This window comes from Dasypus novemcinctus, chromosome 19 (genome assembly GCF_030445035.2).
Source record: "Dasypus novemcinctus isolate mDasNov1 chromosome 19, mDasNov1.1.hap2, whole genome shotgun sequence".
Lineage (NCBI taxonomy): Eukaryota > Metazoa > Chordata > Mammalia > Cingulata > Dasypodidae > Dasypus > Dasypus novemcinctus.
The window spans coordinates 70,570,730-70,589,839 of record NC_080691.1 but is presented as its reverse complement, the minus strand read 5'-3'; the positions used below and the strand labels follow the sequence as shown (position 1 = coordinate 70,589,839).

The 19,110-nt window shown below is 40.2% G+C and overlaps 1 protein-coding gene across 1 annotated transcript in view; it reads left to right on the top strand.

Moving 5' to 3' along the window:
* Positions 1-2,116: 2,116 nt before the first annotated feature.
* HNRNPM (heterogeneous nuclear ribonucleoprotein M) overlaps positions 2,117-19,110 on the top strand; it is a 40,257-nt gene continuing 23,263 nt past the window's right edge. The window contains exons 1-2 of the mRNA XM_004454691.4: positions 2,117-2,289; positions 11,205-11,374. Coding sequence (XP_004454748.1) covers positions 2,177-2,289; positions 11,205-11,374 — 283 coding nt within the window. The 5' untranslated portion in view covers positions 2,117-2,176. The remainder of the gene's footprint in view (positions 2,290-11,204; positions 11,375-19,110) is intronic.

Genomic DNA, 19,110 nt, shown 5'->3' with positions numbered 1-19,110 from the left:
CTTGAACATGTAATACTTCCAATGTATGTTTCCTAAGAAGAAGGAAATACACTTAATGTACCACTTTAAGGGCAGTTATCAAGTTCAAGGCATTTAACATTGATATCAGGCTTACAGACTATAATCTAATTTTTTCATGTGTCCCAATGATGTTGCTTTGAGCCTTTTCTCCTCCATTACTAGATCCAGTCCAGAAACACGATTGCATTTATTGTTGTCTCTTCAGTTGCTCTTTTTAAATTATTTTTCAAATTATGGAAACATATTCAACATAAATTTTCCCATCTTAACCACTCCCAAGCATACCATTCAGTGGTAATAGTCACATTTACCATGTGGCACTATCCTTACTGGTATCCATTACTAGAACTTGTCCATAACCCCAAACAGAAACTCCATTAAGTATTAACTTCCTCTAGGCTGTCTTTAATGACCCTCTAACACTACCAGAGAAAACGGAGTCTTTGGCAGAATGTGTGATGAAACTATAATAATACCATCCTTATTAATTTCAACGATAACCTCTCTATAGCAAATTTTCAATATGTGTGGTGAGGAAATGCAAAACTTTCAAAATATATTTCTTCTAAGGGAAAAAAAATTGGGGTTTTGATGTGAATGTGAAGGAAATAGTTCAGGATATGTCAAAACCTAGGAATCCCCCCAAAAAACAAAAACAACCCAGGAATCTGGGCATTGTTGTGTTAAGTCAAACAACCATGGGGATTCCAGCCTTGAAAAGATTTTTGCCTCCTCCACCAGGGCCTGGTTGGTTCCTAATATCCATCACACCCACACAGAGAAGAAGGATCAGAAATGTGGCTTTTTGTCCCTGTGCTTTGTTCCCTGCCACCTCCTCCTAACCCTGCTGGGCACAGGAACTTAGGGATTTTTGAGGCTCCTTTTGCCCCTCTGACCCTTACAGTCTAGGGTTGGTATAAATAGGAAACTTTAGCGGAGAAAAGATTTCAGAAGGTGGTGGTTGAGGAGGAGGTACTTGAGGAAGGGGGAGGGAAAAGGAAATTAATTCTGTGAGCCCAGTGAGTTTAGGAAGTATGTGGGACTGGAGCTGGAAAGGCTTAGCCTCTGTGTCGGGGTGGACTACAGGATTTAATCTGTGGGCCTCGAGTTCCAAACCTGAGTCAGAATCAACAGGCAGAATTAAGTGACTAGGAAAGTGGAACAGGTGAGAGACTTCTCCAGAGCCTGACCTGGGTGGGGTAGTAGGGTGGGGAAACCCAATCATTTTCTCTTTGCAAGCTTAGAGTTTTCTGGTTGGATGGGAACTTCTGTAAGAGCCAATGAAGCATTTCAAAGTTTCAAAGACATCAAAGGGAAGGGAGCTGCTGGGCAAGGGAGCCTGAGGTCTCTGAATGCTTCCCTGGGCTCCAGCCATTGTCTCTCCCAGAACATAGTCCCAGAACAGCTCTGTCCTGACTGAAGACAGGTTGACACTTGACAGCCCACAGGGCAGCGGAACCAAGTCATGGCCCAGCGCCAGGCTGGAAGGAACCCTAGTTGAGCTTAATGGAATCTCCTAGTCTGTAGCTCATCTTTTCCATCACGTTTTGAGTTTTGTTTGTTCATTCAATAAAGAAACACCCATGGGCACATACTTGGTCAGGATGGGTTCAGTGAGAGAGACTTCGGCTGTGGGCCCTGAACCCAGGAGCTCCCAATGTGGTTGGGGAGAACGGCAGGACAGAGCTCAGCTACTTTTAGTGCAGGATGCTACTTGCTTAGAGAGATGGCGCTTCAGGTTTACTTCCCGGGCCCCCATGCCTAGCTAAGTTCTAATGAACCTTCCAGGAGCCCTCTCCAGACAGAACTTTTGCTGTCTCTCTGGTCCCAGCTCGGATTACAGGAAGCTGGGAGTGACTAGGTCCGGGTGTGGGAGCGATGTCTCCCCTACTAGATTTCGAGGTCGGGCTGGATTATCCCCAAAGTGCCTACTCTAAATTTGTTGCGGGAATGAATGAATGAATCGCACCTGCCGGAACGCGCCTGCGCACGGCGGGGGTGTGTCGGGAGCATGGGCGTGTCCCGGGCGGACCAGGAACGAGGCGGGAGAAGGAGGCGGCGCGCCCAGGCGTTACTGGTCGCGCCGGGTCACGTGAGCGCGCAGGCGCAGCGGAGAGCAGCTTGCTCCCTCACACAAAGCCCAGACGCAGAGAAAATGGCGGCAGGGGTCGAAGCGGCGGCCGAGGTGGCGGCGACGGAGCCCAAAATGGAGGAGGAGAGCGGCGCGCCCGGCGTGCCGAGCGGCAACGGGGCTCCGGGCCCCAAGGGGTGAGTATTTCACTGTTCTCTGCGCCGGCTGGGCCCCCTTGAGGCGGCCCGCGGCTCCGTTAGATCTGTTGGCGGCTTCTCTGCCGCGCGGCCTCGGCCTCGGCCTCGGCCCGGGCCTTCCCTGCGGGGCCCACCGGGAACGGAGGTGACCCCAGGAGCGCCTCAGGGGTCGCCACCTGTTCCCAGACCTCGAGCCTCAATCCCCTCAGCCCTTCCAGGCCGGGCCCGACCACGATGCCGAGGCTTCAGGTCCGGCCTCGGTTCGCGGCAGTGATGGCGCGCCCCGGAGCTGGAGAGCCCCGGCTCAGCCGCTCGCTGGTCAGGTGACCTTGGGCGCGTGGTTTCGCCGCCCCGCCACCCAGTCCGCCCGGGGTCTCAGTTTCCCGATCCGTAAAGGCGGGGAGGGAAGGGAGCGCGCGCGCGGGCACTCCTAATAAACGGCGGCGGGGGAGGGGGATGGGGGCGGGCAGGGCCGCGAGGCCGCGGCCGGCGCCTCCCCCATCCTTCGCTGCTCCCCCTGGCCCCCACCGCCGCGTGCCCGCGGTCCCTCCCGCCGGGCGGCGGGAAGTGCCTCTCTTGGAACCGCCCCTCGCCCCACGCTCAGGGCCAGGCTCTAAGAGCTCCTGGTTTCCCGCTCCTACTCTCCAAGTGCGCAGTAGGTATTTGTGAAGTGATCGGACCTGCTGTTCCGCTCTTGCCCTTAAAAACAAACAAACAAAAAGTAAGGGTGGAAAAAACCCTCTTTCCTATTGCAGGGAGATTGTTTATCATTGGGGGTGGGGGGCGACACATAAGATTCAGACCCCATCACCTTTTTCGAGTCCAGATGAGGGCACTATCTCTGTCTCGGTCCTTGGGTTTTTAGATTTGCCAGTGAATCCCCGAAACCCGCTGATTCTGATTACATTCACTTGAGAAGGAGATGCCGAGAAATGTATTGGCTTCGACCAGCGGCTTTCGCGGAGCGAGGGAAGAAGGGTGGACAAACATTTGATTTCCCACAAATATTTAATGTGATTAAGTTAACATAGAGCCGGGTTTTCGGTGCTCTTGTCAAGATTTATGGTGGTTAAGCGAGCAAATGTAGTTAAAGTACTTAAGTTAATGAGCTCTCCGTAACTAGCTATGTTGTTAGGTGGGAAAAAATTCGGGTCCTTTCTTTCCTTGGGTAGGGAGGAACAAGATATATCTAAAAGTATCATTTAATTAGGACCACCATTGTAACTCGTCCTCAGAAATCAAGAGAAAGTCGTCTTCTATTAATAATTATTCCCAACACTTTGCTATTGAAAACGCTGGAAACGGATGTTCATTTTAACTATTTCGCATCTGCCTGGGAAAGCCTAGGAGGGTTTTTCGAGGGCGGTATTTAAAGATTTTAAAGATACATTTATTTTCTGTTAGGATTTTTTTCTCTCAAAGCAGTTTTCAACAGTTTTGGTGGAGTGCCTCTTAGAACCATGCTCAGGGAAAAGTTGAGTTTGTTACAGATTTTAGCATCTGTACATTCTTAAGAATTTCACATTTTCCACTGTTTTCAGGTAGTCATTTCAGACTGATTCATTTGACAAACAATGCATGGACTTTTAGAACCTGAAGGTAGAAATAAGACAGCCCTTGTTGGAAAGAATCTTAGTACTGGCTCAGTAGAAGGATTCGTTAAGAAGCTAGCAACGCTTAGATCTTCTTTGTTTGGCCGGTGGAAAACTTGTTTTTTTTTGGGTTCAAGAAACAAAGCTTCTTAAAAGTCCATGCCCAAAGTGGGGAGTCCCATTAATAGATTTTCAGTAAGATGTATATGCTGTGATAGAAGCAAGTGGAGGGCCAGAGGAGGGAGCACAGAGGAGTGAGTCCCCCACCTAGGCCTTTGGGGGGTGGTGGTGGTGAAGTTCCATCAAAGAGGAGAAAAGGGATGGCTAAAGAATTTGAATTTTTGTCTTGAAAAGCCTTTGAGGGATGGGAAGTGAGTAAGAAAGTAGAAACTTAGTTTTTCTGGCCTGTATGGCTACCAGGGGTGTGCAGTAGACCAAAAAGCCAGTGAGCCCAGGAAGTCTATCAGGGTCCCTAGGGTGGAAGGCTTGTTCTGCAGTTTTTTTCTCTCCTGGGTGTGAGGTGTTTAACTTTGATGAGAAATCTGATCTGTCTAAAGTCAGTCAATATTCAGAGAATATATTTAGCCAGGGGGAGGAAACCATTGTTTAGAGAAATAGACAGGTTTGGTTTGTGTAAAAGATATAGCCCACATGTTTCAGATTTTTATATAAAAGTTACCCTGTATATTAAAGTCAGTGACTTATTCCCCTTCCAGATTAATTTTGTAGCTGAATCATAAACTGAGATGGATTGGGTTTTTTAAAAGTTGAAGTTCATATTTAGTATAGCTCCCTAAGAAGGTAATGGTAGTGTTAACTCTGTTTACAATTAAGGAAACTCCCTCTCCCCAGTTGAGAAAACTCAGGAACCCTAAGGCCCTTGCTGCTTCCTCAGTACTACTCACTAAACATGGTCATTTACATGGTTTTATAAACCAGATTCTTTATGTTTTGCAGTGATTCAAGTGTTTGCAGTACCTTTAAAAATAATCCTATACTTGATAAAAAGAATTTTTGAGGCACATTAGATTGTGAACTGGAGATTGGAATAGGGACTCTAGATTATTTGCGGCATGCTGCCAGCTTTCAGTTTGCTCTCTTTGATTTTATTCATGGCTAGGGAAAGAGATAGTAGTGTGCAGAGATTAGGTTGCTTGTTTTTTTGTTTGTTTTGTTTTGGCTTGTGAGATGGGCTCTCCCGTTACTATGTTTTGAAGTCCTTGAGTTAAAAGCTGGTAGTCTGTAATAAGCACAAGTCCCTTGATTTCCTCAGTCATGGCTCTGGGTGGCTTGTTTTAAAGCCTAATTGGTAGATGCAACATTAGAAGGATAGGACTGAGTCAATCCCCCTCCTCTTTACTTCCCTCAAGAAAATAGATCATTGCCATAGTTGCTACATATGTCAAGCGTCTCTTCCTTTAACCCTTTCAGCATAGATAATGGCCTCCCTTTATAGATGAAGGAATTGAGACCCAATGAAGAGAATAGCTCTTATTCACCTGCAGTACATAGCAGGTGAATAGCTCTTCTACATTTTGGACTGAAAATTTGTCAGGCTGCTTTTTGCTTCTGCTGTTCTTTGTTGGTTCTCACAGCATCTCTGTGAGCTGCCAGAGAGGGAAAGTGCTTGAGTCATGTGGATTAAGTGGTAAACCTGGTGTTAGAAGGGCACTGTGTATAGTGCTGTCTACATCTTAAATTCCTTGGAGACGCTCAGGACTGGAAGGATTACTCTGAAGAATCACCATGCATGAGGGATGGTTCTCAAAGGGGACTGTGGAGAGGGGCCCTTGTCTGTCAGGAGATGTGATTAGAGTTTCAGGGTTTTGGGGGTACCATTTCAAACAACACTTGCCTTGATTGAGAAACCTGAAAGTAATGAGAGTCTTACGCATGAGAATGGTAAGTGAAGAGGAGTTTGGGGTCATTGTTTTACATGTAAATACTGCAGCCCTTTTGTGGAGTAGGCACTCCTAATCTTTTTTGTTAGTTGAGGTCTTTAAATGCAGTATAATTCTAATATGGTGGGGCAGTGACATTTTAAATTACCACTTTTCAAAGGACCCAGACCATGAGGCATAATTCCAAAGCCATATTAAAACACAGTAAGTCTCATTTCAGTGGCTCTGAAATCATGTATATTTTTTACGCTTGTGTTTTTCAATGTATTATGAAAAAGCAGATTGATAGAAAGGTTTTAAAAAAAGTTTTAAATATGTTGGTCTGTTTAGAACTTTGGGTGTGTGATTGAGTGCTAGAACTAGATCCAGTTTTCATTGGCATTTGGGAATTGAGAACTAGTTAGCAAAGAGAATACTGGTAAGACATTTAGCCTTTTTTTTTTTTTTTTAAGATTTATTTTTTATTTTATTCCCGCCTCCCCCTCCCCCTCCCCCGCCCCCTTTTCTATTCACTGTTTCTTTTATGTCCCCTTGTATTCTTGTCAGCGGCACCAGGAGTCTGTCTCCTTTTTGTTGGGTCATGTTGCTGCGTCAGCTCTCCACGTGTGCAGCACCACTCTTGGGCAGGCTGCGCAGCTCTCCTTGCAGAGTGCACACCTTGAGCACATCAACAGTGTGTGTGGGCCAGCTTACCACATGGTTCAGGAGGCCCTGGGTTTGAACGCTCTGTCAGTTGAACCAAATCCCCTTCCCCAAGACATTTAGCTTTTGAGGATAGATTGCCTGTTGTGGCTTCTGTTGGCTTTAAAGGTTATAGATTTGTTACCTTATTTTGGGGTTACAAGTCAAATTATTGTGTTAGGTTTGAAATTTAGCAAACCTGAAGAGAAATTATTATTAATGTTAGGGGGTACCAGAGATTGAACTCAGGAACACGTACATGGGAAGTAGGTGCTCAACCACTGAGCTATATCCATTCCCCCTGAGACTTTTTTTTTAAACTTAAAAAAAAATTATATTGAGGTGTAATTGACACCATAAACTACACTAATTTGGACTGTACAATTTGATAAGTTTTGTCATGAACCTATAAAATAACCACAGTCAGGATAAAGAATATACCTATCACCTCCAGAAGTTTCCTGTAGCCCCTTTGCAATCATCTGACTCCTCCCTTCACCAACTCTCCCATCCCCAAGAAACCCTTGTTCAGCTTTCCTGTATAGATCAGTGGTTCACTCTGGGGTGATTTTGCCCCTGTGGGATATTTGGGTAGGGTCTTGAAGATGTTTTTTATCTTTGTCATCATGGAGGTATAGTAGGTGCTTGCTACTGGCAACTTATGGGTAGAAGGCAAGGATGCTACTCAACATCTTATAGTACACAGGACAAACCTTGCTACATAAAGATGAATTCGCGTTTTCCAGTATTTTATATAAATCAAATCATACATTATGTACTCCTTTTTTGTCTGACTTCTTTTAGCAGAATTTTTGTTGTGTGATTCATCCATGTTGTTTCATGTATCAAATAGCCCATTCCTTTTTATTGCTGATTATTATTTCATTGTATGGTTATACTACAGTTTGTTCATTTACCTGCTGTTGGTGGATGTTTTGAATTTCTAGCTTTGGGGTGTTATAAATAATGCTGCTCTAAACATTTGTGTACAAGTCTTTGAATGGATATATGCTTTTTTTCTTCTTGGGTTAATATCTAGGAGTAGGTCATATGACAGGTGTATGTTAAACATCATAAGAAATTGGCAAACTGTTTTCCAAAGTGATTGTACCGTTCCACACATTTCCTTGTTGTCTTTACTGACACTTTTTATGGTCACTTTTTAATTTTAGCCATTCTAATAGGTGTGTAGGTCGTGATTTTCTTTATTTGCATTCCCCTAATGATATTGAGCTTCATTGCAAGTGATTATTTGTCATAATTCATACATCTTTGGTAAAGTGTCTGAATCTTTTGCCCATGTCAAAAAATTGGGTTGCTTGGTTTCTTGTTGAATTTTGAGAGTTCTTTATATATTTTGGATATGTCTTTTCTCAGATATAGACCTTGCAAATATTTTCTCCCAGTCTGTGGCATGCCTTTTCATTTTCTTTCTTTCAAAGAGTAGAGGTCTAATTTTAAAGTCCAGTTTATCAATTTTTTTCTTTTATGGATCCTGATTTAGATAATTTATAAATTCCTGAAGTACTTTCATTTTGTTTTCAGAAAAGATAGCTAACAGTACAGAAGTGTTTTGTATTAGAAAATGCTGTAGATAATTTTGGATTCTCCCTTTAAATAAGCATTTTCTGTGTCATTGATTATTCAGAAGCTTCATTTTGATCTCTTATATTCCAAATTTGGGTATTTAGGATAAAAATCTTTTTAAGTCAGTGCTGCCAAATTATAATCCTCCTATAAAAATGTACTTATAAAAGACTTTCAAAGTTAAGTATTCTTTATATCTTACAGCTAGAATTTTCTCTGAAGATTATTCCTCCAGTTTTATCCTAATGCTAAGTGAGAAAATAGGATTGGGTTTTTTAAAAATGAACTTTTCAGGACACTACTCTTAACACGATGATGTCAGGTACACTTACACATGATGTGTTTTGAGTGGGACATTTTCTCCAATTTTAGCAAGAATTGATGGTGGTGATCAGTAAAGTTACAGAGAGGTCGGTTTTTAATTTTTTAAGCTAAAAGTGACTATAGATGTTTCTAATTCCTTATTTTTCCTTCTGTGAGAGAGATGAGATGATTAGCCGGAGAAGGATCGAGTTACAGTGGGGCTGTGCCCACACCATGGGGCATAATACCTAGTGAACTGCTTTTTGGATTGTGAGCTATGGGATGTGGAGTAATGCTAAAGGAAATATCCAGCCTCTTGGTTAGATTTGTTATTACAGTTTTAGCTTATTTAACATACATCAGGAGAGGGGAGTAGATATGGCTCAAGTAGTTGAGCACTGCTTCCCACATGAGAAGTCCCAGGTTTAGTTTTCAGTGTCTCCTAAAAACAAAGACAAAAACAATAGGCAAACAAATGAAAAAAAAACAACTGAGGGAATTTGATGTGACTCAGTGGTTGAGTGCTGGCTTCTCACTTAAGAGGTCCTAGGTTCAGTCCCCAGCCCTGGTACCTCAAGACTATCTATATCTATATATATATGTAGTCACATACATATTAGAAGCTTATGGATGAGACACTTTGTTGCATGCTTTGACTATAACTATTTATATACTTTGTAACTGCTAATAGGTAAGCCGAGCAGTCTTTTAAAATTTCCAGGGATTTTTAATCTTTATTGTGTCATGGACTTTATTTTAGAATGATGTTTTTATTTTATTTTTAAATTTTTTAATTTTTTAGAAATATCTTTTTCCATGTTTTTTTGAGCTTTTATTTTTTATCATATTTAAAAAAAATTTTTTGTCCTTATTAATGAGGTCCCCATATACCCTCACCCCCCTTATCATATATTTTTTTAAGATTTATTTCTCTCCCCTTCCCCCTCCCCCATTTATCGTATTTTTTGATAAATAAAATGTTACATTAAAAAGTATAAGATGTTCCCACATACCCCACACCCCCACTCGTCCCACATAACCACCTCCTCCATCATTGCGGCACATCCCAGAATCATGTTTTTAAATGTAAACGATGAAATATCTGGAGTTTCCAAAGAAACCAATTTTATTAAATTTAAAGATATATATTTTATTTTATATCTATTAATTTTTATTGGCACTTTCCTCATTATCATCTGCCAAGAGTAGCAGACTGACAGTATGGTCTCTTTGGCAGACTTCGGTGCAAAAGTTTCCTTATGAGATAGACAGGTGGCTTCTGTGACAGTCATGGGTTCCTTTGGGATCTGCTTTGGGGTGTTCATCTAGCCTGAGGACGGTCTGTTGTGAACCTGAGTAGACGTGAGTCCTAATAAAGAGCTTTAGGAATCCGGAGATTGGAATGGCCCTAAAATTACCTCATCTGCCAGCCCTGTGTGAAGAAAAGTCTTATTTATTGCATTTTGGTATAGTTCAGCTCGTAGTAGAAGCTGCTTTCCTTAGTTTTATGTCAAGTGGAGTATAATGCTGGAATGATGATACACTGGGCTCAAGCCATTGGTTGAATTCTTGGTACCCTTGTATTTTGAAAATGAGGAACTAGTTTAAAAAATAAAACACAATTTTGGGGACTAGAAAAGAGTTGCTGACTTATAATTTTTCCAAGTAAGTGGATTAAAAATAAATCCTCTAGCTGTCATCTGGTGTTTGAACACCCTTCCCCATCCCAAAGGGGGGAAGGCATATACCAGAATAAGGCTACTCCTTTAGTTTAATAAATACAATTATAAAAATCATTAATACTATAGTCTTGTTTGGTTTCTTTCCTCTTCCAATTTTGTCATGAATTATAAAGTCTGTGCTAGAGCCTGTGGTTTGGGAGTTGCTGGGTTTTCACTGGTAGAAAGCATAGGCTGGTGATGCAGAATGTGCAGGGCACAAAGCCAGTGTTCTATGGCTGCTGGCTTTCTACTAGTTCCTCATTAGCTCTCAGGAGTTGCCTTCCTGTAGTCATAGGAGGGCTTAATTCAAGCGCTCAGCTCAGGCAGGGTACAGCCCCATTTAGTCAGTGCAAGGGCCCTGCTGTGGTGTGATACACACTGGCCCAATGTTTTCCCTGTGTGATGACCTGGCTTCCGTTCATAAATTGCCTGATGTCTGGTTCTGTGCTTGAAAATCTGCGTTTCTTTTGAAATTTTCTTGTCCCACTCTGAACCAAATTTGTTATCTATAGTGTTTAAAAATGAATTGTTACAGGGTGAAGGCATCTGCCACACAAAGGTAGGGTGTTAACAGGAAAGGGCATGCGGAAAAGGTAGCCACCCTTCTTTACTGAAGGTGAGATTGTTTGCTAAGTCTTTTATCTATTCTTATTGCTTCAGAGTATTATGGTTGCATAGAGCACTATTTTTTTTCTTTTTTTCCTCTCTAGTGCAACAAAAGACATTTTTATTTGTGAGACTAAAACTGGTTGACCTTATGTGTACCACCTCATATTCTGTCTTTGAAATCTTGTAAATCTTACCTTCTCTCTTCCTGGTTGTCATAGAATTAAGGTTCCTTGGGCATGAATTTGGCACCGCACCTCACTCACTCTTCTTTGTTACTATACAGCCCCATAGAAGTGCGGGCACTTTTCTTGGAATTGTGTCTTAATATGTGGATTTTAAAAAGCACTCTAACGCAGCTTTCTGTCCTGTGTGGCATTTTGGTTTGTCCCAAATCAAAACCAACATTAATCTCAAGTTGCATGTAATTTTGTGTGGAATTGTAAACTTGGTAAAGCAAATATCGTCTTTTTCAGGTTGTGCTAACACATGAACCTTTTTGTTTTTTTCTCTTTTGAATTCAGTGAAGGGGAACGGCCTACTCAGAATGAGAAGAGGAAGGAGAAAAACATAAAGAGAGGAGGCAATCGCTTTGAGCCATATGCCAATCCAACTAAAAGATACAGAGCCTTCATTACAAACATACCTTTTGATGTGAAATGGCAGTCACTTAAAGATCTGGTTAAAGAAAAAGGTAATGGTACTGGTAGTTGAGTAGGGTAAGAAGGTTGGTGTGTCATCTTTTCTGTGGCTAATTCCTTGGTTATTTTTGTTAGTGGAAGCTCTTCTGGATAGAGCTGTGTTCTGTCTAGGCTGGAAAGTTAAGCTCCCCCTTTTTTTGTGGTCATGCACCTGTGTTTCAAACAGGGTGGTTTGTGTGATCTCTTGGCCTACAAATGATTTTACTGGCTTAATATATAATAGGGCTTTGATTGAGCTTGAGGGGAGATTTTTTTGTGTTAAGGAAATTTTTTGAATACATTAGGTAGGAGAGTTTTTTTTTGTTTTTTGTTTTTCCTTTTTTTAACTTAAATTCTGGTGGGAAGGTAGTTGGCTTAAATTTGGTGGACGTCTTTCTGGGATTAAAATTTGGTAGTTGGAATTGTGCTGCTTAGGTTCTAAATTATAAAAATATTACCTAGTATTTAAGGTGTCCAAATTCTGGTCTAGGGCAGAGGAAGCAACCAAGGCTCTGTTGCCACCAGGAGGTCTGAGGAGGCCACACCTGATGGTCCTCTGCCCCACCTCCCTTTGTGCACCATGTGCAGTCCTCTTCCTCTCCACGCTCAGTTCTGCCTTTGTCTTCTTTCCTTTCTTTTCTGATTCTTGGCCCTGCTGGTGGTACTCAGGACTAAAGAGATTGCTCAGCCCTGGTTTAGGCCAAACTTGATAGAGAACAATTTGTATAATCCCTGAGGTCTCCCCTCAAGGGAAATCTAGACTCAAACTACCCTTAATGGAATCCTTTTGAAGGACTGAATGATACTGGTTTTCTGGAACATTCATAATGAAAACAGATGTGAGCTTGATTTGTAAAACGATTAACATTTGTGACAGAGATAGCACTTGGATAGGCCATTTTGTATGTGCACTGGTGCTCCCAGCATTGGGTTTTGAAATTATAAATGGCCCACTGCCATCATTGTCCCATCACTTAATTTGACCATGGCATGAAAGAAATGCTAGACAAAGTGAACCTCTACATGCAGTCTTAAGTGCCATGAATGCTGCTCCCATGTGGTATTTTCTCCAGATTACATGGATGGTAAAACGTTCTGGTGTGAGATTTGTTTTCCTGCCTTGATCGGCCAAATCATTCCTGCAAATGCTCCTAGGGCAAGAGTGAAGTTTCTTCTTTTTGTCTGAAGGGCGTGTCATGTGGCATCCCAGATGCAGTGTTCTTGGTTTTTGGGACTGCTGCTTCAATACAAGCTTAGAATTTCTGTACAGTACAGTTGGGTTTCATTCGAATTAGTTTTTGGAATAACCCCCAAATTTGTGTATTTGTGATTTGGTTGACCCGCTGAAATGATATTTCTATTGATAATAAGGTATAGTAGTTCCAAGAACCAGGAATGTGGCTTTGAAAATGCAACTGTTAGAATTTTGTAAGAGATTGCAGGCCAAATTATTTTTTTCATTTTTTGGAGTGTGTGAACCAGTTTTGGGACATAATGGATTAAGTAGGTGACATTTTTACTGCTTTACCATTCAGTAATTCAGTTTTGGAAGCCTTAAAGCTGGTAGCAGCAGCAGCCATGATGTTTCTGGGTGTAGAAGCAGTTCACCTCAATTTACTATTGCACTGTACTAAAGTGTGGAGCCAGCCTGGTGGCTTATTCAGATACTTCCAAACTGGTTCTCATATTCCCCTGGCATACTGCTATGAATGCCCTGGCTCAGCCCTTTCAGTGTATTTTTGGTGGTGTAATTTAGAATTACAGGTGTGCAGTAAATCAGTTATTTTTAATGAACCTTAAAATGTTCTTGTTTAGAGCTCCTCTGTACTGGTTAAAATCAATTACTTTGCTGTTTAATTAAATTATTAGCAGTATTAGATTGTGGGTAAAGGAATTCATAAAAGAAAGATAATCTTTTTAGTAAAAATGCTTATTCTCAGTATGTGAAGTTGTAAGAAATTTTACCTTTTATATATGACTTCTTAAGAAATATTATTTTCATTGTTAACTTCTAAAGTATATTTTTACTCATGTCTTATACCAGAAATGTTTTAATGGTTATTTGAAATACTTGAAATTTCTTGAGATTTTTAAATTTTTTGAAGACTTGTTACTGTGCAGGAAAGACCTGCAGACAGAGGCACTTAACACTCTTAAAAAACATTAGTCTCAAAATAATCCCTAGAGTAGACAAACCGTAGAGATTTGGTCTGTTGTAATCCAGCCATTGTTTATTAGTCTACGTTTTAGGAGTCAATCCCTGATGGAATTGGAGTCCTATTGCTTTGTCACTTGGGAAACTAGTTAGAATAAGAGCAAAAATTATTTATCCTCAGCTTTAAGATATGGAGTTTTCTGTCATTGCATCACTGTCTAACTGCAGCCTCTCAAAACTAAAGTAGCTTGCCATCTTTTAGATGGCAAGTTGACAACCTTTCTAAGGTTAATCATGCCTGAGATTGTCCCACATACCCTTCCTTGATTCCCATCTTCCCCCTTTTTGACACCAAGTGTATCTTTCTGCATTTAATTTTTATTAAAAAAAATACAGTGATTGTATTAATTTATGCCAAACATTTAGTAGTATGCTAGGAGATCCTATATATTCATAATCTCTCTCTCTCGCTCGCTCTCTCTCTCTATGAATTGATTATGTACATAGCCTTTCCCCCAGATAGAATCACAAAAATTGTTTGGTGCCAGCTATCTAGTGGCACTATCATGAAGTCAACATTGCTGATTTTGAAGAGAAAATGTATTGAGAGCTTCATTTTCTTTCTTTTTGCCCAAACTCCCTTCTATCATATCAGTCAGTGACAAGGATTAAATGCTGTTTTCACAGCCCTTTGAATTTAACCTGCTCTTTCTGTCATCACCTATTCCCAGCTTTCCCCTTCCTGCTCTAACTGCCAGGATGAGACAGGAAAGGTATTGTCCTTACTTGGATCATACTTGGCTGTTGTCCCCCTTATATTGACTAAAACTCTCTCTTATTAATGCTTTATTAATAAAGCATACAGTTCACCCAAAGTATACAATCAGTGGTGTTTGGTATAATCACATAATTGTGCATTCATCACTTCAGTCATTATTAGAGCATTTTTATTATTCCAATGAAAATAATAGTAATAAAAAACAGACAAAAATGTTTTATCCCTTAATCACTTCTCAGTCTCTCTATGCTTCCCCTGCCGTACATAGCTGCTATTGCTTCCAACTTTCTAATTTATTTGTATTTATATATTTTTATAAATGGAGTAAAACAATAGTACCTTTTGTCTAGTTTCTTTCATTAAGTATATTAATGTTAATATATTTTCAAATAGTATTTGTAATATAAAAGGACAATACTTTCCCCCCTCAGGGAATGAAAATACTCCACCATTGCCAGGAAATACCTGTTAGAAAGACAAAACAAAACTACTTTGACAGTGAAATGTCCCCTTTCTCAAAAACATGGACGAAAACTCTGCCTTATTTTGTAATGCTTTTAAGTGGGAAAGCAGAAAACTTCCAGTGAGTTTTGTCACACTATATTTCCTGTATTCAGGTACCAGTATGTCTCCCATTATTTTATTTTTTCCCAGCTGTTTATAACAGTTTTTCTTTTAATTTTTAAAAATTAGGGCAGCTGAAGTTGTACAGGAAAATCATGCAGAAAGAGTTCTCATAGACCCCCCCATGCATGATTTTCCCTTTTAACATTTTGCATTAGTTTGATCCCTTTGACAAAATTGATAAGACATTACTATATAATTTTACTATTAACTAGAGCCCATAGTTTTTGTTTCATGCTTAGATTTTTTTGTTTTTTGTTTTTGTTTTTTTTTTGTTTTTTTAGGAGGTACCTGGAATTGAACCTAGGACCGTGTACATGGGAAGCAAGCACTCAGCCACCGAGCTACATCTCCCCCCATGCTTAGTTTATTTTTTGTTTTTGTATTTTGAATTTTTTATGTTGTATCTACTACAAAAAATAGATCCTTCTCACTGATTAGTATCTGTGAGCAATTGGGTTAGTGCTCTATGCTGTTGTTGTTGCTTTTTTTTTTTTTGCCAGTGAAAAGAATTTATTGGGAAATGGAGGAAAAGCTTGCTGAGAAATGGGAGAGGACAGAAATACGCCCCAAGATTTGATACCGGCTCTAGGCAGAGAGCAAAATTTGGCTTGTGTGGTTACCTTTTAAGCTGTTAATTATTCCTCTCCTTGCTAATGCTAAGGGGAGGGGTTAGTTTTTTAATGGAGGTATTATATGAACAAATAGCTGCTGTGAACACCAGAATTGAGGGATTGAAAAAAAAAAATTGGGAGCCATTGTAAAATTTGAATTGGAGATTTGAGTGTGACTTAACATTCCATACCTATCTAGTTCGTATCACTTGGAAGCTAGAGTTACATATTTTAAAGTGTTTGACCATAAGGACTGTGTGTCCTGTCGTATCTGGATAAAGAAATGTCATCTGTTGGCTGCTTGTCCTCCTGGCCTAACCAGGGAGTGGGCAGCATCAAGGTGGGGCAGCTGCAACAGAGGCAGGACTGAGCTGCACCAGCATTAAGTAAACATGGAGCTCAGTTTGAGGAAGAAAGGAAGGTCAGTGATGTAGTTTACTCTCAGTCAATCTCAAGTTCAGCAGCAGTCAGTTTAATTTGTGTAAGCAAAGATTTCTTTAAGCCCCTTAATCCTTCTGTTATTACTTAATGCATTGTTTTAAGTAAGTTTCACATTCCAGCTGACAGAAAACTAAGGCCCAGAGGGCAAGTGTCCTCCACCGAAAGCCTCAGTTGGCTTATGAAGATAACCCGCATTGTGTGTATGTGGCACAACTTTATTTTCTATTTACATAAAATCCTCGCCCAGTCTACTTGGCTCCTTCATATTTTCTCTTGTTGAAAATTCAGACTGCATTAGAAAGCCTGTTACACAGAAGAGTTGATATGTGAATACTTCGGTTGCACCCCAGCAGTGCAACTCTCCTGGCTTACTGTGTGGTCTTTGGTCTAGCTATAGAGGTAGTACTCTCCGTAGAATGTGGAATTAGGAGCAAGCATGGGCTCAGTAATTTTCTAACTTGCCCAAAGGTCAAATATTCATTGTTGTGTAGAATAATTGTTTTTCTGTATTAAAGAAAAAAGCCTTCAAATTAAAATGTACATTTATTTTGTGTGCCCATTAGTGAAAAATGTTTGATAACATGCCCTGCTTGAGAGTGCTCCCCTCACCTCACCTCCGTATGTTTTAATGTTAAGGTCTTATTATGTGTGAATTCTCTTCAGTGATGCTCTAGTCTCTGTACTCTGTTTTTGTTTGTTTTTTTGGGGGGTGGGGGTTTCATTTCAGACTTGAACAGTAAATGGGATTGCAAAGACAGATGCTCTTTGTGATAGATGTGCAGGAGTGTTAAATTCAAAGTAGCTCCAGAGGGATTATCTGCATTTTTTAGAGTTTGCTCATCTACTTAGCCCTATGAGGGGTTTTATTCCTGAAGTAGTACTTTCAGTGATCCCCTTAAATGTTGGCTAAAAATGATTTCTTAGAGCATTTCAAAATATAGATGATACATTTGACATTAGATTTTCAAAGTCTTACTAGTTTTTTTCATTTAGATATTTTGATGTTTAAAGCACAATAGAATCCACCTTAGCAGCCCATTCTTTGGATTCTATTCATGTTCAGAAAGGGAGGGAGAGGAGTGATGATAATTTTTCATTAATAACTGAGTTCAATTTCTCTGAGAGTGCTATGCCAAGTTGTTGACTCTGCCTCTTTAACCCTAACTATAATCTGTTCTGGAAAGTTTGCTCTTCTAAATTTCATTGCACTGCATTTGTATGCTCAGCAAATTTTGCCTTCAAATTTGTATTGTAGTTTTACTAACTATTCTAAGCAGGTATTTTTGTTTTAATAGAACCAAAAGAGGTGGTCTTCTAAAGACTTAATTATTATCTTCCTAAATGGAAGTATGAGTTTGCAACTCTTGCAGATGCTTTGACAGTGTTTTACTTAGGTCTCTGGACTGTGAGGTTTGTCAGGGCAGAGATGGGAATGTTACTAAGCTCCTGGTGGTACTCAGGAGCAGTTGGGGCCACAGATGACTGCCTAACCTATGGCTGCTTCTCTGGCCAAAGTAGAACTTTTATGTTGTAATTTTTTGTCTTTACAGAAAACTGTCATTGGGGACAAAGGACATTTTAAGCAGATTTTTGGTGCAGAGAATTGAAGTTAGGTTTGTGCTATCATTAGACTGTTAAGTGGAAAAAGATCTAAGTGAACCTGTTTTTTTGTTAAAATGGGATATGACCATAGAAAAAAGTTTGGTTTGGGCTTGCTGTTTTCTAAGTTGCGGTAATAGTTTTTTGATAAAGTGTCCTTATAGACACAGACTAGAAACTTTTCAAATGCAACAATATTTGAGGTCTGGCAACATGGTTGCTGCTGTATTAGTTTTTTTTTTTTAAATTTAAATGTTATTAGGTGGTAGATCACATCTTATAGGAAATAAGCTTGGGGTTGGTCCTCACTGTTTTTGAACTACTTGTTATTTTCTTCAAAGTAGAGACAAGGATTGTTGGTCCTTAAATGGCTGCTGCTGTTGAAAAAAATGGCTCTTAACATGGCTCAGGAATAGCTGCCACTTTTGGGGAGTTGCTTTGCTTTTGTAAGGGTAAAAGTAAAGCCAATTTGTCCAACTGGAATTGGCTGTGATCATGCTGGATCATTTTTCAGTTTGCCCTGCAGAAATACATACTTAAAAAGGTAAACTTTACTGGTCTCTCCTGTTTTCCTTTCTTTGCTCCTTTGCACTAATTCTCTTTCCTTTCTGTCTGTGCAAAGTGTGGGTTTGGTTCTGTCACATTTCAGGAGAGGACAAGGAAGGTAAGACTTAAACTTAGAACACTTGGCCTTCTTGCCTTCAAGCACCATGCAAATATATTAATAAATATGCCCTTAAAATTGTTAATCTTAGAAAAAGAAAATAAATCTTTAATTTAAATCCCTTTTTAACATGTTAATTTAAAATTCCTTTGAAAACAGGAGTTGAAATAGACAGGGCTTGTCAAAGCCCATTTAGTGGGCTATTTTATTTTAATTTTTTTACCCTTTGTACTGCTAAACTTAAAAACTCAACTGGAGAAGACCATAACCTCGTAAAAGATAATCCTTAAAATATTCCTGAGGAAATAAAGCCCTTCCTTGACTTTGGAGAGCTATTTAGAGATTTTCTCAAAGTTTTTGCTTTAAATTTCTGTTTTCTGTGTGCCATCTTCAAATTCAGCAGCCATTTTGGTGGTGGTATTCTTGATGGATTCTTAAATCTGGTTATGGTGGTCATGAATTGGCAATCCAAACCTTGAGGAAAAGCTGCGAAATCTTTCTGAAATGATTTTTCCCCCCTATTGTGTAGGTAAGAATTACGTGAGTCTGTTTAACTGTTGTAGATAAAAATTAAGCCCTAATTTTGAATTTGTGTCATTTTATGGGGAGGTTTGAAAAGCAGCAAGAATAAAGCCTAGTGTAAGTCACTGAAGAGAATCCAGATGCTGCTCTGTCTGGGTTTGTGTTCATATAATCAAACATCCCACTTGTAATAATGTTGGAGCCTAGTGTGATGTGGAGGACCGGCTGTGTCATCTGTAGGGCCCAGTGCAAATGAAAATGCAGGGCCTATTTTAAAAATTAATCTTGAGATAGCAACAACTGAGCATTAAACCAGATGCGTGGCCCTCCTGAGCATGGGATCATCCTTTGAT